At 48.9% G+C, this 24,290-nt stretch overlaps 1 protein-coding gene across 8 annotated transcripts; it reads right to left on the bottom strand.

Annotated features, from left to right (window-relative positions):
* Window positions 1–1,328: 1,328 nt before the first annotated feature.
* LARP4 (La ribonucleoprotein 4) lies at window positions 1,329–23,033 on the bottom strand. Of its 8 annotated transcripts, XM_088180773.1 has the most exons (18): window positions 22,910–22,977; window positions 21,904–22,072; window positions 18,008–18,182; window positions 17,649–17,796; window positions 16,429–16,587; window positions 16,052–16,127; window positions 15,389–15,525; window positions 15,049–15,152; window positions 13,973–14,083; window positions 13,566–13,619; window positions 12,753–12,962; window positions 12,202–12,305; window positions 9,384–9,608; window positions 8,698–8,746; window positions 8,339–8,497; window positions 7,676–7,797; window positions 6,695–6,863; window positions 1,329–6,507 (listed from the first exon to the last, which is right to left on the bottom strand). In XM_088180773.1, exons 3-18 carry the CDS (start codon window positions 18,056–18,058, stop codon window positions 6,094–6,096), a joined length of 2,292 nt encoding a protein of 763 aa, XP_088036899.1. In that variant the 5' UTR covers window positions 18,059–18,182; window positions 21,904–22,072; window positions 22,910–22,977; the 3' UTR covers window positions 1,329–6,093. The 8 variants fall into 8 exon arrangements, with proteins under 8 accessions (XP_088036899.1, XP_014747969.2, XP_088036898.1 ...); XM_014892483.2 differs by lacking the exon at window positions 21,904–22,072 and having other exon boundaries at window positions 22,910–22,994; XM_088180772.1 differs by lacking the exon at window positions 22,910–22,977 and having other exon boundaries at window positions 21,904–22,476.
* Window positions 23,034–24,290: the final 1,257 nt, after the last annotated feature.

Below are 24,290 nucleotides of genomic sequence, written 5' to 3'. Positions count from 1 at the left end.
CGCGGCGCGCGCGCCCCCGAGCCCCGCGGCGCCCCCGCGCGGCCCCGCCCCGCGCTGCAGCCGAGCCCGAGCCCGAACCCGAACCCAACACGAGCCCGAACCCGAGCCCGAACCCGAGCCCGAACCCGAGCCCAACACGAGCCCGAAACCGAGCCCGAGCCCGAGCCCGAACCCGAACCCAACACGAGCCCGAACCCGAACCCGAGCCCGAACCCAACACGAGCCCGAACCCGAACCCGAGCCCAACACGAGCCCGAACCCGAACCCGAGCCCGAACCCGAGCCCAACACGAGCCCGAAACCGAGCCCGAGCCCGAGCCCGAACCCGAGCCCAACACGAGCCCGAACCCGAACCCGAGCCCGAGCCCGAACCCGAACCCGAGCCCGGTTCTGCTCCAAACACCGAGCCCGATCCCGGGGCTGCTCCCGTGGGCCCACTCCCGATCCTGGTGCTGCTCCCGGCCCCTGGTTCCAACTGGCGATCCCGGTTCTGCTCCCGGCCGTGAGCCCGATCTCGGTGCTCCTCCCGGTCCCTGGGCTCGCTCCCAATCCCCTGTCCCGGTTCTGCTCCTGATCCTGGCCCCAGTTCTGCTTCCACGCCTTGGTCCACTCTCGGTCCTGGTTCTGCTGCCAGGCCCCATCCCCGGTCCTGGTCCCGTTCTCTGGGCCCGGGCCCCGTTCTGCTCCCATCCCCAGTCCCGGTTCCGCTCCAGGGCCCAATCCCCAGTCCTGGTTCTGCTCCTCTTCCCGGTTCTTCTTCCGATCCCCAGCCCCAGCTCTGGTTCTGGATCCTGATTCCCCATCCCCAGCCCTGGTTCTGTTCCCGTTCCCGGTTCCTCTCCCGATCCCGTTCCCCATCCCCAGCCCTGGTTCTGCTCCCGTTCCCATCCCGGGCTCCCCTCTCGGGCCCGTCCGGAGCCGTGTCCGGTTCTGGGCTCCTCGGCGGTGCCCGTGACGGGACAGGAGCCGCTCTAAGGGGAACCCGGGCTTGGTCTCAGGATGTGACAACGTGGACGGGACCTCACCCAAGGGTCCAAAACCCTGCAGCGGGTGCTGGGAGGATGGAGCAGCCAGGAGGGGACAAGAGGAACCGACACCAGCACCACCCGAACATCAAGAACTGGGAGCACTGGGAGCGCTGCCTCCCTCCCCTGTTCCAGAAGCCTCTGGCCACAATTCCCTGGTCCAGGATGACCCTGCTGGAGCAGGGATTGGGACCCCCCTGGTCCCTGCAGGGCTGGAATAGTGGCACAAAGCCCCTGCACCCCCATTCTGCATTAAAAACATTTCAACCTCCACCGACACAAGGAAGAGCTCAGAGAGTTGTGGTTTAAGGTTTTTTTTTCTTTTTTTTTTTTGGTTTGTTTTCTTTTTTTTTTTTTTTTTTTTTTGGTGGGTTTTTTTCTCTTTTAAATCAGCTTTATTTTTCTAACTGTTATTTCAATTTCCCATAGCACCTTGGCAATGTCAAAAACAAATACAAATACATGTATTATCATTTGAACACTTAAAGCATGAACCTACATTACACAAATTTTGTTTTGGACATTTTGACAACAGGAATAAACCAGAACAGACAGTCTAAAAGCCAGATAAGTTGCTTTTTTTTTTCTCCTTTCCTACCACTTTGAAGAGAGATCGTCAATGCCAAGGGGAAGCTGGATTCATCCGGGAGGAACAAGATGTCTGTAGTAACTCGAGCTCAATATATTATCTGAATATTTTGTATTCTATAAAAATTAGAACAAAACCCATTTATGCACAGTCTGTTTACATTTGAAGTTGCATTTTTTTTTTTTTTTGGAAACTGTATCCATAACTGAAGTTCCATAAAAATAAACATCTGGTTCTTAAATATAAAATTTTTAAGTTGTTACAGGTTAGTTTGCAGATGGATTTTTTTTTTTTTTTCAGAAATAAGTTGCTTTAACTCCATTTCAAGTCCTCCCAACTGTACATTAAAAACAGACTCAATGAACCTCTTGAAGTGCCTGAGCTAAAGGCACTGAAGAGAAGAGCCAAACTAAAATACTACAACAACCCAAAATTATGTACCATCCTAAAGGAAGCTCAGACTATATGGAATATATACACGCAAAGAAGAGCATGATAAATCATTCAGATTAATGGCAACAATCTTACGTTTCAGAAGGAAATATCAAAATTAGAAACAAAAAACTCTATTGCATATCTGTAGTAATCAAGGATTTACAAAAAAACTCATCAGAAGCCATTTCCCCCCGAAGTGCATTTCTGTTGCATCGTCTGTAATACAATGGTGCATTTTACAAATTTAAAATATCATCTGTACATACCAGATATCTCAGCCCAGGTAAACTCACCTGGGAACAGTAAAAATTGCAGACAGTTTCAAGACAATTAAGCTGATATTGACAAAGTAGTAAGGCCATAGCTATTTAACTACAGTAAAGCATTGATTAAGTCACTTATTTGCTACTGATCTGCCACAGTATCATCTTTCTCTTCTGGTTAATAGTGGGTTACTTTATTTTTTATTTTTTTTTTCCTACAGCTAAAACTGCACCATCATACTGTGCCAGGCTAATTAAAAAAAAAAAAAAAAAACAACAACAAAACAACAAGAGCAGGAATGTAAGATACTATAAAACTAACTTAATGTTAGAAATCAAAAGAAACAAAACTTTTTGCACTTTTAATTTTACTATCACATGCAAAGAATTTCTTCTTTTCACTCCCCAGCAGAAGCACGAGAGAGTGCCCCCATCTTTTCCACACACAGCAATTTGGAAAAGAACCAAACTGGGAAGGGTATTTCTGTCCCTAAGGGAAGTCAACAACTCTGAAAACAAGTCACAGTTCCTAAAACTGCAAAGTTCGGTGTGATTTGCACCTCCTGGTATCTGATATCAGCAGAGCAGGACAATTTGGATCCTGTGAGGGTAAAACCCAGAGGGAACCAGGCAGAGCTGTGGTGACAGGGACACACAAATCCCATGAATCCAGGAGTGCCTCTGGCTCCAAACCACTCCTCTGTCCCAGTTTCCCCAGTCTGCCCAACTGGTGGGGACAGACACAAGATCCTTCCCCAGCCCAGCACAGGGAGGAAAAGGCAAAGCCCATCCCTGCCAGGTCCCAGTGCTGAGAACTCCCACCACAGTTTCACAGCCTCTCTATCCAACTGGGAATTTCCCCCTGCACAGAAAACAGCAAGAAAAAAACAAAAAAACAAACAAACAAAAAACAAACAACCCCCAAACCACAGCTGGAAATAGTGGAAGGGAAATGCTCAGGTGAAATCCTTGCATGCAGGTGTGAAATAAATCATTGCAAGCGCCCTAAGCTGAGAGAAGTTTGGGAAAAGCCAACAGTTCCAGCCTGACCTGCACCCACTGCACTGCAAACACCCCAGGACCCCCAGAGCAGCCCCTTCCCATCGCCCCACAGGGAAGGTGGGGCCACAGCTGGTTGGGTTTTCCCACATCTGATCCAAGTTCCACTTCACCACGAGCAAGTCACTGACACTGGATCAGGGAATTCTGAGCAACATCTGCACCATCTTCCCTCTCAATTCCTCCTCAGAACAGCCAACAGCTGTCAGCATCCCAATGCTTCCTCAACATCCCAGAACACACCTCCCCTAAATACCCAAAAACCATCCCACAGGCTTGTTTCGTTCCAGTTTGGCTGCAGGAATTGTTTAGAGTCTTTAAAAATTAATTAAACTTTGCATTCATTGCTTTTCATGACTTTTGACACTAAATATTTTAATTTCCCTATCATTTCCAACAAGAGTAGCATTATCAAAATAAATGGAGAAGGGTCTGTAAGAATCCCTAAACTGTGGATGTGATCAACGATTTTTTTTACTAAATTAAAAAAAACCTCCCAAACCCAGTACAGGTAGTTTCAAAGTGAATAGTGATTTTGGGGTTTATATATATATATATATATACCTATATATATCTAACTATCTAAATATATATATGTATACATACTTCAGGAGCTGAGGAAATGGCAGGGAGCTGAGTTGGGGGAGAGGTTGAGGTGGGAAATGAGGAAAAGGGGGATTGGGCACTGAACAGACTCCCCAGGGAAGGGGGTCACAGCTCCAAACCTGTCTGATTTCAAGGAGCATTTAGACAAAGCTCTCAGGCACAGGGTGGGATTTTTTTGGGGTGTCTGTGCAGGGCCAGGAGTTGAACTCCATGATCCTGATGGGTCCCTTCCAACTCAGCCCCATTCTGTGATTTTCTGACTCTCTCTAACATGCGTAGAAATGAACAGTTAACTGCATAAATACATTATATTGTGTTATGAATCAACTCAAAGCAATTGCCAAGCTGAATAATAAGTTAGAGAAATGACAACTCTGGCTTTATATATATATTTATAAAAATAGATATGAGTGTTCTCCAAGCAGTTGATAGAGAATTCCTACTGAGGCCCAAGTCGCCAAGGGTTATCTGGCTAAGAAATCAGAAGATGAAAAATTTCACAGTTATTTTAACTGCCACTTACATTCATTCTATGGCAACACGAGCATATATTACTAAGATGGTTACGGAATATATCACAATTGAGTTTTCCAGTGTTCACAACTTACAACTTTTAAATTTGTACACTTGCTATTCACTAAAAAAAAAAAAAAAAAAATTAAAAAAAAAGGAGGAAAAAATAAAGGTGTGATTCTTACTGCTGGAAGCTACTTTTCCCTAACGCTTTATACAGAACTTTGAACCCTGGTATGCTGATTTTGGCAGATTAATGAGCTCAATGTTCCTATTTCAGTCATTAATCACCCTGAAACTTAACCACTTACTGCACAATAGTGTTGCAAATTCAGTCAGCACACAGCTGGCAAGGAGCCACCACTCCAGGAGCTTCTCTGAACACGAGGGGATTTCTTTAACTCTGCATCTTTAGTTCCACTTTAAACAGTTAAAAAGGAGTCAGTTGCTATGACATCAACTGTAAACAACGAGTTCCCAGGAGTCTCAATCCTGATTTCTGGCAATGCAGCAGCCAACAGCCTATTCCAGAGTCAGCACAGAGAAAAGCCAGCCACAGCTCTGGTTTGCTGCCCAGAGATGACAGTGAGTGCCCAGAGCTCCCACCTGCAAGGCAGAATTCCCCATCTGCAGCTGCAATTCCAGGCTCTCTACCTGTGCAGGTAACACCAGATGCTCTGGAGTCACCTGCCCGTCCCCACCCTGGGGCTGCCTCAGGAAAACACACCAAGAAAAAAAAAAAAAATGCACTAAAGCCTGTAATAAAGAAATTAGAGAAAGTAACAAGGAGAGGGAAAAAGCAAACAAACAAAACCCCAAACCTAAGGAGTTGCCCTCAAAAGGAGGCGAGGAAAAAGGGCAAAATAAAGATCCTCCCATGCTGCCTTTGCCTCCTTCCACTGCGTCTACGAGACGATTTCTGCTGTCCACACACTCTCATCTACAACCCAGTATCCTGCAAAATTTATACCTTAAAAAGCTTGCTGAATGAAACATTAGTAAGGTCAAGAGACTCTACTTCAAGCTGGAAACACATGGGTTACTACAGTAGTACATTCAGTTTTCATCATCAGTGACTAAGTGATGACAACAGTTCTGGCTGCACTCGCTCTGCTCATGCTGCTGCAGAGGCCCCTGCAATGCCAGGCCATCCACGGCAGACACACCAGCCCACAAGCCAAACGTTAAATAGGTTAAAAAAAGTTCTAATTTTACAGAAATGCTCATTTTCCAAAAATAATATTCTCTTAATCCTCTTCCTCCTACACCGAGGGACAGGTTAATTTGTCAACTCATATTCTTTCACTTTGTCAAAACGCTACTTTCACAATCCCAAAGCTGATTTCAAGCAGGAAACCCTCTGCAAATTAAAAACAAAAAAAAAAATACAAAAATTATAATCTCTATATTTATAGTGATTGGAATCCTCCAGCATTTATGAAATCACTTTTAGAGATGAATTTTGGGACCCTCCACAACTTCTCCAAACAAGCCACGCTCCAGTTCAGTATTCCCCCTTCCCGAATCCTTCCCTCCTCAAGTCTCTCTGCTGCTCTTTAGTCCGCAGCTCAAGTTGAACAGAGAAATCATTGGCTGGCCCAGCGTTACTTTGGTGACTGGGGTGGCACGTACTGCTCCTTGCCCACGTTGCCCACGTACTGCTGCTCCTTGCCCACCGTGTACTGCTGCTCCTTGCCCACCATGAACTGCTCCTTGCCCACTCGGCGTGGCGCTCCCTGAGGCGAAGATCTGCGTCCAAACTGGCGCCTCTGTTCCCTGATTTTCCCAGCAGCTCCCCTGGGAGCTCCACTGCCTCGGAACCCGGAGAAATCCTTCATTCTTCCTTCAGCCCTCTCGTGAGGAGCCTTCTCTGGAACCTTCTCCACCGTGCCATTCTCTTCATTTTTGGCAGGGGGAACGATGTTGGTGCGATGTTCCCTCAGAGGTTGGATGGGGACTGGAGGAGGCTCCTTTGGGGGTTTCTGGCAAACTTCGGCGTAACTGAGCTTGCGAGGCTCCTTTGGGAGCAAGAAGAGCGAGGTTTATGCACCACAAGCACCTGCCAGCCTATCCCAGGCATGAAGACACAGCACAACAGCAGGGGGAAGCTCCCAGGTGCACCATCAGCACATCCTGGAGAAAGCTCCCTGTGTCACTCCCATTCCCCGTGTCTCTGTCACTCCCACTCCCTGCTCTAGGCCTTACCTGTGTTGACAGAGCAGGAGCTGCACTTGCTGGAGCAGAAGGTGAGGAGGTGTTTGTCCTGGGTGGCTTTGCAGCACTGATGGGACACACGGGTGCCGGTGGAGAAGCCGGGCTGGCCACGTCCTTTGGAGCAGACACTTCTTCTGGTTTGCTCTCTGGCTGAACCGTGCTGATAAAGCAACAACAATCCTAATTAAAACCTACCAACACTCGTGTCTCTGAGATTATTTCCTTTCTTTCAAGTCACAAGTGCAGAACAGAACAGCACAGCCATTCCCATCATGATCTGTTCTTTCCATCTGGTGGCCTCTGGAGAAGATACCACCCAATATGACTTCGCTAGAACGTGCAGATGAGTCAGCAGTGCCTTGGCAGCCCAAAGGGTCACCAGGGTCTGGGGCCATCAGTTCCAGCACTGCCAGACAGATGAAGGAGGGGATTGTCCCACTCTTCTGCACTGGAGTGGCCTCACCTTCAGTCCTGGGGGCAGTTTGGGCACCACAATATCAAAAACATGTCAAGTTGTAGGAGGGTCCAAAGCAGGGACAAGGGGATGGGGGAAGGTGTGGAGGAGTGGCTGAGGGCTCTGGGTCTGCTCAGCTGGAGAAGAAACTGAGGGGAGACTCATTGGGGTCTGCAGCTCCATCCCGAGGGGCAGCTCCCATCTCTGCCCCCTGGGACAGGGACAGGACACCAGGGAAGGGCTGGAGCTGGGCCAGGCTGGGATAGCAGGGAAAGGTTCTTCCCCCAGAGGGTGCTGGGCACTGCCCAGGCTCCCCAGGGAATGGGCACAGCCCCAAGCCTGCCAGAGCTCCAAGGGCTTTTGGACAGCACTGCCAGGGATGCCCAGAGTGAGATTTTGGGGTGTCTGAGCAGGGCCAGGGGTTGGACTGGATGATCCTGGTGGGTCCCTTCCAGCTCAGGACACTGCACGGTTGCATGGCATGCCCACAGCATGTCCAGAGCACGTTGTGTGCATACCTCAGCAGCACGGGCTCAGTCTGGCTCGGGGAGCTGACGCTGGGCACGGGCGGTTGGGCAGCGCTGGGCGTTTGTTCGTCCGGAGCAGGAGCCGGGCACGGGGACACGGAGTCTTTGCTTTCCTGCACACAGAGCAACAGTTGCAAACTACAGAAACAATACTCAAATTACTCCACAATATGGCACTGCAAGACATCTGAGAAGTGGGGCAGTCCCAAAGGCTGCTCAAGTCCTGATGACAGGGATTTTATTTTTTTTTGGACCATCACCTCTAAAGCAATACGTCTTTATATGAGCAAAACCAGAACTAAGCTGGGGCACCCACAATATCAGTGCTTAATCCCACCAGCTCAAAGAACAAATTCATCTGCAAAGATCCCTTGCCCACACTCCACCAAACTCTTCCTACTCCAACAGCCAACATTCCTCCTTTGCCTGCTTTATTCCTGAACATCACTGAGTTTACAACAGCAGGACTGCATGAGCCCTAGCTCCATTCCCACAAAAAATCTGGGAAAATCCACTATTCTATGAACAAACCAGTATGAAGTCTGGGATTAAAACACTGGAATACATGGCTCTAACAAACCAACCCTTTAACAGGGAAAAGGGAGTCACAGCACCCAGACAGGACCGTGTGTGTATGGAGACAAGACCAGGCACCTTCTCTTTGCAGACTCCTTTAACAATGTCGGACATCCTGCTCTCCAGCACAGGCTCTCCCAGAATTTTTGCTGTGCTGCCAGGCAAAGGTGGGAAATTGGATGCAAGCAAGTCAAACTTTGGTGTCTGAGTCTTTGTTTCTGCTGAAGGCTGAGGTCTCTGGAGAGGGAAAACACAAGTTAAGAGTCATAACACTGAGCAGTGAAAGCCCTGAACAAGTGTCAGGGAACTTCTTAGAAAAACTGTAAACCCCCAAAGTAATCTGAGGATTTAAGGGCTCTGCCATTCCTCTGAGAACAGACAAGCCAACACTCTGCACTTTGTGTGTGACTCCCTGCAGAAAGAGCAGCACAACTTACTGAAACTCGGTCGTCCTCCCGTCTCCTCCGACCTCTGAACACGTTCCTCCTTTAAAGACAAGAACAGCAGTCAGGGCACCCACGCAGCTGCAGTGGGCACTGCTCTGCATGAGGGCATGCACAGCTGCCTGCTGAGCCTTCCCCACACACAGCTCTGGCATGCTCTCCCTCCTCAGGGGGGATCCGAGTTCCAGCTTTGGAAGAAGTTGGAACAGAGTCAATATGTGGGAACAGCTTCTCTTTCTCAGCTCCCTGCATGAGCATCAGACCAAGCATAGGGACAATTATTTTATAGTCTGATTTCTCACTGATCTGCCTTTTCAAGTGTCTAAACCCAGAATTAAAATAAAAAGATAAAACCACTTAATCTTAAAATACTGAAGAACATCAAACTCCCAAATGAGGATTTACTTATTATTTACAGCAATACAGATGTCAACTTTACTCCAGCACCTGTTTTAATTCTGGGGACAAATCACTCATTTTAAAATAAAAACACCTCACTGTCTTCCTGTTTGTCAGAGAGCGAAGCTGGAACCATTCCTGCTCCCAGGTCAGCATTCACTGCTCCTGATCTACTTACACATCAGTTTTCTCATGGCTGCTCCTCACAGGAATGTATTTTGTGCAGATTTTGGCTCACACAAGCTGCTGTGTGACAGCAAACGGGGGGCACAGCTCTTTACCTGCCCCTGCCGACGCCGTAGTCGCCGTTCTGCTCCAGCTGGGCCGTGGGGGAATCCTTCTGGGAATACCCTTGCTCTTGGTGCCCAGTTAAGGAGCTGCTGTGTCTCTCCATGACAAAATTCCTCGAGCTGGATCTGCTCAGGTCCCCCATGGGCAGGGCCCCGGCGCCGGGAGGCCCCTCCGGGTGCTCGGAGCTGCTGGAGGAACGGAAATGAGGCTTCACCCTGCAGAGACACAAGAGCAACTGTGAGAGCCCAGTGCTGAGGAACCACACCACAACCACCAACTGCAGCTGGGAAAAGCGAGCAGCACAACTCCTGCTTGAGATTACTGCCCAAAAAAATACCCAGGAGGGAAAAGAAGTCCTGAAAAATCTCAAACAAACAAACAAAAAAACCTCCAAACCCAGGGGTCGCAAGAAGAACCCAAAGAGGAATTTTTCCTTTGTCTGGGCCTGCAGCACTGACACAGGGCATTGGAAATGGAGCTGGAGAAATAAGCCAAGGCCAAGGAACAGACTGATCTGGCCACAGGCAAACAGACTGAACTGACACACAAGGCCAGGGGTGAGTGAACACGGCACATCAGGCCAGGGCAGCTGAGCCCTGCCATGCATGGCCAGGCTCAGCCTGGCTGCTCCCATTCCCAAACCCCCAGCACTGACTCCGCACTTCCCAACCCCCGAATGTTTCACCACGTTATCGATTATTCAGCATTAAAGCTGTGGTTCCTTTGAGCACAGACACAGCTCTGCACACTCAGGGCTGCTGCAAGTTCAGGCTCAGGGTCTTAAATGCAGAATTCTCCAGAAAACCTCAGATCCAGCACAATATGGAAAAGTTTTCTGGAGCAGAATTTAGGTGTTTTCAACTATTTTCTACTTTTGCCCCTCATGGTTTTTCATGCAGCACTGATCAAAGACAAGAACCCTAAATTCTCTCTCTTTTGGTAAACTCTGCACATCTCATAATTTAAGAACAGCAGGAGGATTTTGCACGCTCGCTGTTTTTAAACAATCCCATTATAACATTCCATGAAATCAGAGGAAACTCTCCTAGTGCCAGCCAAACTATGATTCCTCCATCTCCCTTTCCCACAAGGATGTTGCAACAAATCAGCACAAAATAAATACGAGTGGCTTAAACAAATGTTTAGCTACAGAGAAAACTCCAGCACTTAACTATTAACTGTCAGTACCACAAAACAAATCAAGTTTAATGGGCCAGGACAGAAATCCAAAAGCAGCAGCTGGATGAACTCTCCAAACAAGCTGTTCCATAATTCAAGAGGAGATTTGCTGAAGAGAGATGAATTCACATTTCCCAGCTTCAAGAAGCATCAGGATCCAGTTTTAAGGGCCCAATAAAGTTTAAGTTCCCCATCAGCACAAACCATAGGGAGGAGGTGGAGCAAAGTCAACTATATTCTTCCATTTTGTCCAAGTTGTTCTCAAAATGGCACATTCTCAAGTCACTGCTCAGCCCTCAGATCTCATAATCTTACCCGTCATCGAGAAGGCCACAGTCTTGTCTGGGCAGAAGAGCAAAGCAGAAAAGAGAAGGAAAGATAAAGGAGGAGAAAAAAAAAAAAAAGAGCAGAGAGAAGGAGAAATGATGTGAGAGCAGAAGGAAGGAAGAGCAGGAGGAAGGAGAAGCAGGGGAGCAGAGGCTGCCCAGCCTCCAACTGTGACCTGTTCTCTCTTAGCGCGATACTTGATCATCACTGGGCCAGCACTGACCCTAAAGATGCAAATTCGAGCTTTACAAATCAAAGCCTTTGCATAACCAGGATTTGAAAAGCAGATGGGATGTACAGGGAGGCATTTCGAGGTGTTAGTATTTGGATACACGCAGCTCTTGCACAGTTGCAGCGTGTGTATTTCCATGAGGGTCCACATAGCTGAGAGATTTACAGGTTTTAAGATTTTTGCTTTAAATTGTGCACAAAAAAAAAGCCAAACCACCTTTGTCAAGATGTGAGTTGGGAGCTGAGCAGCCACAACAGGAGCAGCTGCTCCGTGTTCCAGGCAGAGTCACACTCCCAGTTCCAGAGTCTGTGCTAAGACTCTGCTGAGTCACCACAGACCAAAGCCTGAAGTTCCCCCTTCTGCCAAGAGCCACAGACCTGAACTGCACCACAAACCCACTCACAGCCCTGGCAGTTGTCAATTGATTTCTCCAACAATACCAGCAGCAATTCCCATGATCCCAGCCCTGTGCTGCACACAAACAACTCCCACCCCCACACGCAGGTTACTACTCCATTGTATTCACAGAGCAATTGCTCCAGCAATACAAAGTGTTTCCTACTCCCCAGTGTTTACAACTGAGCTAAGTCCTCACAGCTCTCAGGAAAGATGGGGATAAAGCAAATAAATTACAGGAACAGCCCCAGCATCGAGCAGTTGGACGCAGCAGTCAGGACAAGCAACTCCCACTGCAGGAACCAGCAGCTCCACAAGCCTGATCCCAGCAGGAAAGGCTTATGTTGTGCTGCAGGAGTTTATAATCTGTGTATAACAAACATAATTACAAGTATGACCTTAGGAGGAAGTTATTTATTTGTCTGCAGAAATTCCTCTGAGGCTTTTAGAGGAGTTACCTTCGCTTTCTCCAGCACTGTGTCCATTATTTTAGGATCTTACACTGTCACCTTCTACCTCATTTTTTAAATTAAGTTAAAAAGCATCACACGTTTGAATTTTAAAATTAAATAATGTGGTCCTATCAGAAAGCAGTGCACATGAATGCAAGGAACACTTGAAGATCTCAGTACTGGAAGCTTTGCAGGAGCAAACACCTGGCAGAAGTCTCTTACCTATTCCTGTGGAATGGGCGACCTATACTCAGAGAAGCAGCATTTGTTTTATAAGATCCTGGTGTATTAAAGCCATTCACAAATCCACCGTTGGGAAACGGGGCCTGCAACACACAGAACAGTCTGAGTGCCTGAGCTACAAAGAAAATGTCTGCAGATTAATGAGCAGCTTCAGTAGTTACTCATGGCTGTAATTTCACACTGGGCTACAGCACCTACTGTGGGGTGAACTCAACTACTCCAGCCAAATCCCCACAGCTTCACAGTCTGCATCTGCTTTAGCACAGCTCCCCCATTCCTGGAAAAGCTATGGGCTCTCCCAGTAACACAAGCTGCAGGATAATGGAATTTCACACCAAAATTCCTCGAAATACCAGTGGTGAGACTGGCAGCTCCTCTGACAGTGCTGCTTTATCAGGGCCATGACAGAAATGTCATAAAACAGAAGGATCTGACCAAGAAACCTGAACACCCACCCGCCCTAATGATTATTAACAAATTATCCCTGATGGGCTGGGCTCCTCCTCCCCTTCTCACCAACTGTTACTCACCAGTGGTGTCTCAAAGTAAGGTGCAGGATTTGGAGACCACGTCTGAGGCACGATGCTGTAAATGGAGTACTGCTGAGGGCTATATACAGGCTGCATAAACAGGGGGGAGGCAAACTGGGCTTGGGTCTGCACAGGCTGGGAATACACACTGGAATCCACCACCCGGTAACCATTCTTAGCAAAAAATGTGTTGATGGCTTTTATCCTGGCCTGCAAGACAGCAAATCACACCAGGAGTTAGCTGGGAGAAAAGGAGAAGATGGAATTTTTCTTGCCTGCTGGAGGGATGTGAAGGTTGATTACTGCTTATGAATAAAAACTGATAAAATCAGTCCAGCTCATATTCCCACAGCATGATAAGAGGAAGGACACACATTGCTTTAGCTGGGTGATCTGTAAAACTGAAGATAAACGCTGCTTTCTACAGCAGGAACTGTCCAGACTCCAATCCTGACAGCTCCTCTTATTGCACTTCGCTTCAGCCTGCTTTGTGCAGCAGCCAACTCAAGACTCACAGTGGCAGGAATCCCTCTCCTGAGCTCTGCAAATCCAGATTCTGGGGCAAGTGGAGAAGGGAAGTCAGCACAGGAATGTATTTCACCCCCCCTGGGAAGCAGCTCTGTGAGTAACCAGCAGGCACTGAACTGTGATTTGTCACAGCTCCCCATGTCCTTGTTCACATTTCAGCTTCCAGAGCCAGAGTTGTGGAGTATCCCACTGCTGAGTCCTTGGCTCACCCCCCAGAAAATGGCCACCATCATCCAAACAGAAACAAATCAATCCCAACAGATAGAGCAGCTAAAGCAGCCTCACCATTACTGGCTTGCCCTGAAAGGTTTTCACTTCTTCCCTTAAGTATTTGAACGCCTGCAGATATAAAAAAGATCAATATTAGAATATCTCGATAGAGTTGTACTTCCCAAAGGATGTTCCATGATTTAACAAAAACGTGCAGTCATGTGCTTCCCTGTCAGCCCAGCTGAATTCATTAACACTTCAAATTCAGGATTCTAGTGCCAGTCATGGCCAGTGAACACCGAGGCATGAGAATTATAACCCAACAATCTCTCAACTTTAGTCTTATTAACCAGAATCCGGCAGTAATCTCTTAAAACAACAAAAAGGGGATCAGTAAATAAATATTTCTTTTAGCTACAGGAAGCACACGTGCACTCTGCTTGAGCAGGGGAAGGATTGAAGCTGGAGGAGCAGGACCTTACCTGTTGAGCGTCTGTGTCGGACTGGAATGTAACGTACCAGTTGTTGTTGTGAGCAAACTCACAGCTTATCACCTTGGGGCAGTTCTCATTCTTGAACAGAGCCTTCACCTCCTGGGGAGACAAATTCAGGGCCCTTGTACAGTGAACACTAAAGTGAGCCAAGTTTATGCTCCAGCTCCTCAGCTGCTGCTCTCCCGTGGCCAGGGATGGATTTTTATTCCCTCTACCTGCTTCTGAATCCTAGTTCAGCCTCCTGGGCTCCCAAGAGAAAACAGAGCAGGCCCAGCTGGTAAGAAAATCAAGATCTGTGTAGACCTGATATTCTCATATTTTCATATGAAACAGGTAGGAAAAGTGTGGCTTCAGATCAGCAGTGTCATGGACACAACAATGATTCCATGAAACATTTCTAAGTCAAGGCAACCTGACAACTTTGCAATAATCAGATTGTAAAGAGAGGGACAAGCAGCTGCTCGGTGCTTGCATTAAAAGAATTCATTAAAAATGCTGGTAGACAAACACCCTGTGTTATAACTTTAAAAAACAAAGAACTAAATCGTTCTGTTTGCCAAGTATCAGGAGGAATTTTATTATCCTCCCTCCTCAGGCATAATGAGCTCAGCTCACACTGGGGCTCAATGAATGAGAAATGTTTAGTAACATTTCTTGCTGCCAAAACAACCGTCTGACTTCAAGCAAAGTTATTGCAGTGACAAAAATTCAGCTTGAATTCCAAGCTATGCCCTGGACTGATTTATTTTTGGATCTGAAAAGAAATCAGTTCAAACTTCCTTCCAGAAAAGCCAAGCTAGCTCAGCTTCGGTGGAAAAAAAAGTTTACTGAAGAAGGTTTAAATATAGTAATAAATAATGGGAAGGGACAATGGCAATAAGTTTTTGTTTTGGCTATTTTGACAACGCACCCAGGTGGAAAAAGTTACTGTGGTCTAGAAGAAAAATATCTGTGTTTAATCCAATTAAACACCAGCTGACCTTTTCCTGGTGCTGTTTGAAGCCCTGTTGAAGACATTTCCAAAACCAGCAACAGAGTAATTGATTTCCTTTGTCTTTATTTACCTCTATAGGTGTTGTTTCAGGGATCTCACGGAGAATGATAATACATCGTTTGTGGTTTGGTCTGACTTTCTCCCCCCTTTCATCCACTTGTACCATTGGAGAAGCTGAAAATAAAGTATAAAATTTGGACGTTGTGCACATGTCAGCAGTAGCAGACTCTCCCATGGAACTTGGAACAAAGAATAAGAATTCAGGAGTTTGGAACAGCCTCCTACTCAGTAAAGTTCCTGTCACCATTTACCAGAACAACAAACCATAACCAGCTCAGAGACTGCAACATCCCTCTGAAGCATGGAAGGATTCTTTGTGCTACATAGAGACACCAAATTCCCAGACTTACATCTCAAAACTTCAAGAATTAGGTCCATATCCGTTGTCAGCTTCTTAATCCCTTCCATGTTGGCAATTGTCCATATTGGAACGAACTGATCACTGTCCATCTGAGACATCAAGTAGAGATCCTTTGAAAGATTCTCTCTATAAAGACATAAAATTATTATTTAATAAAGATCCTGAACCTGACTAAGAGAAAACTAAAAAAAAAAAAAAAAATAAAAGAGGACAACTACAGGCTCAAATAAATATTGACCAGTATCATTCACAACCAAAACACCCTCAGATTTTCTCTCCTGGAACAAATCCCAGCAAATCAACACTAAGCAGAATAAGATAATTTAAAAAACTTTATAAAGTTCCAGTGCCTTAAACGTTGGTCTGCAAAAAGGATCTGCCAAAAAGACTCCTGGTGCCACACAGTAAATGATCTCAACATCTTATGACTGTGGAACAGAGAAGTCATCCTCACCCAAGGACACGTTCACAGACAGGTCTGAAACAGCTGGAAGGTGCCCCAGGGCTTCTACACCACATCAGCAAATCTTGGTTTGAGTTTTTATCAAGATGAGATGAGGTTTTATCAAGATGATGGTACATATCAAGCCAAGAAGAGGAATATTTGCCAAGGATTTTAATCAAGGGTTTATAGCAAGCTAACTGCACCTACCGTGAGAAGCAGAATTCGAGTTGTTTTCTCAAACATTCTCTGATGTCTTCTGTGGACACAGAGGAGCTGCCATCACCTGAAAAGGAACACATCCACCATCAGCTCCCACCCTCATGACAAGGCAAGGACACATCTCATTGCAGAATAAGAGAATGAATCCCTCTGGGTAGGACCAAGAGGAAAAGCTCATCTGAGATGCTCGAAGACTCCCAAAATGACTCTGACCCCACTTTGCACTTGTTTGGCCACGTCTTGAGGCCACGCTGGAACTTCCTGGATACACAGGGACATATCAGAGTTCCAACTTGGTCACACCACGATTTGAGCAGCTCCAGGGGGGTTACAGACATTGACAGCAGCATTTGAACTTCACTCACCAGACACTTCATAGATTTGGTAGCCCAGATCTTCAGTTGCCAGGACAATTCCATTTGCTGACGCCTCCTCAACCCCTGTGCCATTCCTTGTGGCTTCACAGGACGGGGAATACATCACTTCATACTGCTTGCAACTGTCCTCTGAGATCTCTATGTTACCTGGCAAAGGAACACACCAGCAGCAGGAAAACTCCTGTCAGCTTCAGCATATTTCCCATTTGAAAAATTCTGGCTACCGACATTAAAACAAATACTTAAGAAAGCAGAACCTCAGAGTGTCTAACCTTAGCCTGTATTTCTTAGGCTTTGTGTTGGATAGAACTTACAGCTCCCCAACTTCAAGAAGATCTGGTTTGCACTAGGCTCTCAGTAAGTAAATTAAAGTAAACAAAGGATCCTGAAATTGATCCCTAAAGTGGCAGAGAATCTAAAAACCAGTCTTTCCACATGAAATTTAAAATATTTAAGCGACGTTCCTAAAAACAAGGGATGAAAATTGCTTACACTGCCTCAATTGCTTCACTTTGTTATGAAGAGACAAATGAGTTTCTGTCAGGCAAAGCACAAACCCAGCGCTCTCTCCTCACTTCTGCTGACTTACCAGAAACCTTTGACAAGGCCACACAAGCTGAATATTCCCTAACTTTTACTAAACCATTTTGCAGGGAATCTTCTGCATCCTCTACCATGCTTTTGATTCACCTTAACTACAGCCTGGATCAAGTCTGAGCCAAACAAGTGAAAGCAGCTGAATCCTTAGTTCTGGAGTTGAATCCTTAGTTCTGGACACTGCCTGTGTGGTGAGGATGGGAATGGGACTGCAGTGGAACAGCCTGAATGGAAAGGAGTTAACCACGGGCACTGCACAGGGTCTGCTCCAGAACAAATGCTCCTGGACAGTTCTCAGCAGCACCTTGGCTCCCCAGGATTGCAGGTGGCCCTCAGATCTCATTGTCCTGTTCACAGGGTCCAGTGGATGCTCAAGTGCAGCAATTGGTGCACTCTGAGCGCCCTGCTCCCCTCTTAGCGCGTTACTCGGTCATCACCGGGCCCCTGGAATGCTGCTCCAGCCGAGCTCAGCCAGAGCTGAACCCACCCGAGCTGACACCACCACCCCTACACAGCACCTGCTGCTTTCTCATGCTCCTTTCATACACACTGCTCCAGCTGAACTCCCCAAGGAAGCACCAAATCACCAAACCCCTGTCCCAACACCTCACCCTCAGCTGGAGTCCCCTGGGCTGCTGCTGTCTCCTGCCACGTGTGCTCTGTGCCATTGGTGGGGGGCACGGCCTCACCACTGCCCTGGGGCACTTCTTGCCACACTTTTGCGTTGGGGTTCAAGCCAGCACCTTTTGATGTTACCTGCTGAAGAGACCAGAACAACTTCGGTTAGTGAGAGCAACCCAGAGAAGCCCCAGAATTCAAGCCAAGAAAATACAGGCGAATTTAGTGATTGTCTCTAGAGTTCCACATCTCAAGTGTCTACCCAGCTATTAAGCACCTATGTGATTTTTTTTTTTTTTTTATTAATGAAAACAGGAAAATCCTTGGTATTTTCCAAGTATTTCGTTTCTACCTCCATTAGAAGTGTTGCCTTCAACCTCTCTTTATTGACATCCGACAACATCAGCGGAGGCAGCGGCTACTCGGCAAGGACTCTGGGAACTCATAAGCTTTTAAAGACTTGACTGTCATAATGCTCCAGTCCCCTTTCACCAGAAAGGGAAATTTTCCCTCCTCCAGACCCCTTCCTAGAAAGGAAGGTAAAAAAACATATGTCAAGGAGAAGAAACTGTATAACTTAACGGAATTAGTGATATCTGTACTAACCAAGCATCACCTGTGCTGTGCCACAATTCCTCCTGAACTTCCCCGAGTCCTATCCCATCCCCCAGGAATCTCACACACATCAACAGACACTAATGATTTCCTTAAACTTGTAACCAAGGAGATTAAAGGTTTTGAATTGCCAAGACAAACTTACACACCATCCCAGCCTGCTGGGGAGAGAACAGGATCTTCTCACTTTGGGTCTGGGCAACAAGGACCATAATTAGAGTGAGAGGGTTACATGAGAGACAGACAAGAAGAGCTGCAGGACTCCAGCCTGGCACCTGACACAGAGAAATGCTCATTCCCACAGCATAAGATAGTGTGGGACTTCAAGGTCCCTCTCCCAGAGCTGCTCAAAGGCATTTGGGTGAGGAATCCAACAATCCAGCAGCAGCACAGAGGAAAATCGTGGCTTTTCACATAGTGAAATAATAACTACAGTTACAGGGCAGTGAATAAAACCACCCTTTTGCAAAAATCCTCCCCCCAAGATATCCCAACACCCCACAAGCAGCTAAAACATTTCCTCCAACCACAGAACGATGCTCCATTTCACTGCTGCAATTTGCTGGACTTTAAAAGGTGAAAGCCATTAATCCAGCTCATATCCACAAACACACAGATAAGCAAGCTGGGTATGTTGGAGGCCAGGCTCCTGGATTCTGAAGTTAAGGAGTGGCTCACTACCAGGCCTCAAACATACAGCACAAGGATAAGGAAGCAGTTGCAATAGCTTTAGAGATAATTCCTCTGCCAAGGTCACACCTCGTGCCAGAGCTGTTTGCTGCAAGGACAAGCCCCAGTTCAGCAACAAGAAGCCTCCAAACACTGGAGAGGTTCAAGACAACCATGTGAGAAGAAAAAACAAAGACCACAGTTTTTGCAAAGCTCCGAGATTCAAACCCCCCACGCACAACTGATTTAATCCACAGAGCAACAGAGTCTTCCCCTCCTCTTAAACTTTGCCCAGGAGCAGAGCTGGAAACTGGAAATAGTTCAGGGTGAGAGGACACACGTGTATTCTCCCCTGCAGATTTCAGAGCAGTTGTTCACCAATAAAACAACCTGCAAAGCAAAAGCCAGTAACCTGCTGCACCCCCAGGCTCTGTCCCTGCAGTTCAGCTGCTCCAAACTGAGCTCTGCTCAACTTCTGGTCACTCCTGGGGCACCCTCATCACCTGCCCACGATGGGATCCTGCTCATGGACCCAGAGCCAGCAGGTCCCAGTTCCCTGAATTTACTTTTCAACAAAGCAAAAAGAGACAAGACACATTCAAGAGATGATTCATTCTTTTCTAAAAATAAACGATGCCTCACTACCTACATCTCTGAGGGTAGCACTGAGCTCAGGCCTAAAGTAATTTGAAGGAATAAATGTGATAAAGTGAAACTGAAACACTTTGGAGTGGTTACTGCATTTCTGGAGGTGATTGGGACTAAAAGCAGCTCTGACGAAGTGATGAATGGATCATGAACACAGTGAGACACACCTGGAACAGAGCGTGGGCCACTTCCCCCTGTGCTAGAAACACTGAGCTGTAACAGCCCAGCACGATCCAGCCCTGCTCTCACTCATCTCAACAGCAAAACCCCACGGACTGGAGAGGACAAAAAGCCCCTAATTTACATCAGCTTTTGGGAAATTCATGCTGCGCTCCCTGAGCAAAACTGCTCCATCCTGGCCAGCGGCTCTTCAGAAGAGAAGGCCAAAATATCAATTCTTGCTTATTTAACTGAGGCTACAAACACTGAGCCTGTGGGATTGGCTGCAGCTCGATCCTCCCAGCTGCTATCGGGAACTTTCATGACGAGGTTAAAGCTTTACAGAGTGACAAAGGTTGGGAACACTCGCTGGGATCCACGAGCTGACAAAGCTCTCCTCCTCAGCACAGCTTCCCCTCTCGCTCACACTACTTCCAGCAAACGTGGAACAAAGATTCTCCTCCAGCAACTCCTAAAAATTGGTTATTGAAGAAAATTCTCATTCTGAAACATGGCAAAGGGTATTTTTCTTATTGTAATTACATCAAAATTACACTTAACCAGATTCAATTAAGCTAACAAAAATGCAGGCACTCATGAGTTTTGAAGCATTTGATTTTAATATTAACTCAAATTATTCTGCAACCGAAATTCTAACCCAGAGCTTGTGATGGATTTCCTGGAATAAACAAACTCTCTGAAACAGAATCAAAGCAAAAAAATCCAGAAGACAATTTAACCTAACTTGTGAGGGGAGAAACGAACCCTTTTCCAGAAATGGAAACGTAAGCAGATGGAAAAACCCCAAGGTCAGCAAAGCTACAGGAGGCAGCCAAGAGAAGCCTTGTGCTGGCTGGGGGACAGGCAGGTGGGCACCCCGAGGGGCTCAGACACAGCGTGACCTTCTCTGAGCTTCACCCTCACCTCCTCAGAGCTCATGCACACTCAGAGGCTGCATAAGGAGAAGCTGCTGTCAAACCAAACCCACAGAACCCCTCTGCAGCAGCTGGCAGGTTTCAGGTAACAGCTCAGTGCTCTCAGTGTCCCAGGTAACTCTCAAGCTCACAGTAATTTCAATAATCACAGGATCACTGTGAGCCACCAGGAGCTGCAGGGTTTTCCATGGGCTGGTACGAGCCCCCCGTGCCCAGGGGAGTCTCCTGCACCCCTTGGAAAAGCCAAGGCCCAGTTGTGCTGCCTGAAGGTGGTACCTGTGTCAGAGCAGTGTGAGCAGGGGCAGTGTGGGGTCACAGGAAGCCTCACCTGCTCCAGAGGGCCAACAACACCCAGTGCTCCCCACAATCCTGGATTTCTAACCAAGAAACATCACGGGCAGCATTTCACCCACCTGAAAAACACAGACTCTCATTTCCCCAATAAATTACAAATATATGGAATTAGGAGCACATACCCAGATGAGTGGAGCCCAGCAGCCATTATCAATTCCATTTCTCTCGATGCATTTATTAATATTCCCAATGCACCTAATTATTAATTGTTAACAGCACACGGATCTTGGCTTAGAGAGAGAAAAAAGGCCTGCCCTAAACAAACATATGAAACAGCACAAGCCTTATACAGCCATCACTACAGAAATTTGGAACTAAAAGATGTTGAAGGAAACCCAATTCCCTTCCTGTGAAGGGCTCAGCACAATCACCAAGCTGACACCTCAAGTGGGTCTAAAACAAACACTGACAGCTACAGCAACTCTGCCAACCCCCCCTGAAAACTTTGGGACTTCCACCCATCCTGGGCCTTATTTCCCAAAGATCCCCAGGTAAAGCTGCTGAGCATCCAACTGCAGCATTCCAGGACACCTAGCTCCGAACTCCAGTTCTCTGTCCTAGCAGTGAAAAGAAACCTTCAGAAAGTCCAGATGGTCCTCATGAACTCAAAATTAAATATTATTGAGGCTTCCAGAACGAGGATCACAGTAACTCCCAACACTACCCGAGGAAGATCAGAGTTGAGTTCGTGCTTTAGGACTCCCCAAAAATCCCCCAAGTGCCGATGAGCTGCAGCTCCCATCCACACCACCACCAGCAGCAGCAGCAGCAGCAGCAGCCATGTGCTCCCTGATATGCTCCAGCTCCCATCCCCATCCCTGCATTCCAGAAGCTGCCTCGTGCACCCGCGCTCGCAGGGGCCTCTCACCACGCTCAGCCTGGGATGAGGCAGCTGCTCGTGCCTCCCATCAGCCTCAGCAGTTCCTCTTCCAGCAGAACACTGCAAGCCCTAATTCTCCAGACCTGTCACCGTGCTCATGACAACTTTTATTCCTCTCCGCGAAGCCAAGGAACATTCAGCTCCATTCAGCTCGGAACTGAGGTGATTCATGTAAGAAAGAGAACATGTTTCCCAAAGTGCTTTATTTAGAGGTTCCTAAGCGCCGAGCACATGTTGGTGTTTGTGTGCGAGCCCACCAGCACCACCTCACCCATCACCCGAACAAAACCCCAGAGCAGAACCCCCCGAGCCGAACCCTCTCGGGCAGACAGAGCCCAGCGCCCCCCGGCTCCCTCCGGGCTTCCCGCCGGCCCCGGCAGCTCTTTGCTCCGTGCACGTTTTGGGACAAAACTCGGTGCAAAGTTTATAGCGGCCACCCGGGTTCGTTCAGCAAAGGCTGAAACCGCTTCACCGAACCCGTGAAAGGCCGTGAGCAGGTGAAGCCCCGTCCCGGGCCACAGCGGACACGGCGCCCGCCCTCCCCGGTGACCTCCAGGGCCGGGCCAGGCCGCGCTCCTCGTCCCGCCTGGAGCCGGCGCGCCGGGGAACGGCAGAACCCCCTCCTCCCACGCCATAAACCACCTCCGCTGTTTAATTAACGAAATTAACGAGGCGCCGCGCTCAGGGCCGGCCCCGCGGGGCCGCCCCGCGTGCGGAGAGGCCCGGCCGGGCCCGCTCCCGGGAGGCCTCGGGGAGGCCCCGCGTGTCCCGCGTCACCTTCACGGCCGGGCCGCGGCGGCACCCGAAGGTCACGGCGGTGTCCCCCCCGCCCCCTGCCCCGGCGGAACGTTCCAGAGCGCCCACCGACCCCCCTCCACCCGCCCGCGGCCGCCGCCCCCGGATCTGCTGTGTCAGCCTCGTCCCCTCCCCCGGCGCGGCGTGCGCGGCCTCCCGCCGCCGCCTGCCGCCACATGGCCCGGCGCCGTCACCTCACCTCCACGAACAGCAGCATCGTGCCGCCGCGGCCGGCGGGCCCGCGCTCCCCGGTGCCCGGAGCGGCGATCGGGACACGCGGGCTCCGCCTCCGGCCGCGCCGCCCGGCCCGGCCCGTCCCGCCCGCTCCCCGCCCGCCGCCGCCGCCTCTTCCGGGCGCACCGAGCGCGTCCGGGGCACGGCCGGGACAAACCATTCCCCGAGCGGAGGGGGGTGCGGCCTCCCCGCCCGGCTCCGCTAGAGGGCGCGGTGGCTGCAGCGCCGCGCGTGGGGAGCGGCGTCCCCCGCGAAAGGAATGGAAGGGGCGTGAGGCGCGTTGTGGAAAATTCTCGGGTTTGGGGTTTTGGGGGGCGTTTTATTGGTTCGTTGTTCTTTCTAATTACAGAACTCAAAATACTTTATGGTTTCAAAAAGTCTATGCAGCCGGCCCGCCCCGCACACACCGCCACGCTCAGACCCCGCTCCGACCCCACCGTCCGCCCCGGCCTCTTTTTCTTTTTTCCCCGATTTTCGCAGATTTCGGGTCGGCCCCGCGGATCCCGCAGGGACACAGCGGAACAGGCCAGGGCTGGCACTGCGATCCCGCATGTCCCGCTTCCCCGGTGACATCCTCGGGGGTCGGAGGGATTGTCGCCTCCCGCTGTCCCTGTCCCCCATCCTGCCGGTGGCCCCACGGCCACCCTGCCCCGGATCCCGGCCGCAGATGGGGAAGGGGCCGGAGCGGCTGCCAGGGCTCGCCCCGGCCAGGAACGGGTGGGGAAGTGCTGGGAAGGGGCCGTGGCTCCGGTGGGAATGTCACAGGATCAGGATTTCCTCCAGACAGCACCGATTTAGACAGGGCACGAACCCACGGCAGTGTCCTGGAGAAGTCAGGCCTTGGTGCGGCTCATGTTTTAGGGAAGGGCTTGGCTGGGTTCCACTGGAGCCCAAATTGTCCCTTCTGTGCCTTGCCCAGGTGAGCTCCCACTGCAGGGGTGACACACCTGAGTTCAGGTATCAGAAGGGCTGAGCAAGGCCCAAACTGCCCCGCTGAAAGTCCCCAGCATGAAATCCTGTTACACACCTTGACTTGTGTGTACACGGGGGGAGCAGCAGGAATGATGCTCTGAGAGGATTCCTGCCAGGAAAACTCACCTTGAAACCACTTTTCTTTAGAGAAAGATCCACAAAATTTATTACAGCGCATTGAGAGCTAACCTGTTGGTTTTGGTAGGAGAATTAAAACACGCTGGTGTGGGTGGAGGATGGAGGTTCCAGCCCTCAGGTCCCCTGCCATGAATCAGTGCCCTGTGAGGGACCCCACCAACACCATCACCTGCAATTAGGGCTGGGCAGATCCGTGTGGATAAGTCAGAGCCAGGGAATAATCAGGGTCCATTGAG

This window comes from Sturnus vulgaris, chromosome 30 (assembly GCF_052056855.1).
Source record: "Sturnus vulgaris isolate bStuVul1 chromosome 30, bStuVul1.hap1, whole genome shotgun sequence".
NCBI classification, from domain to species: Eukaryota; Metazoa; Chordata; class Aves; order Passeriformes; family Sturnidae; genus Sturnus; species Sturnus vulgaris.
Note: the sequence above shows the minus strand (reverse complement) of the source record. Positions and strands in the feature narration are given on the sequence as shown.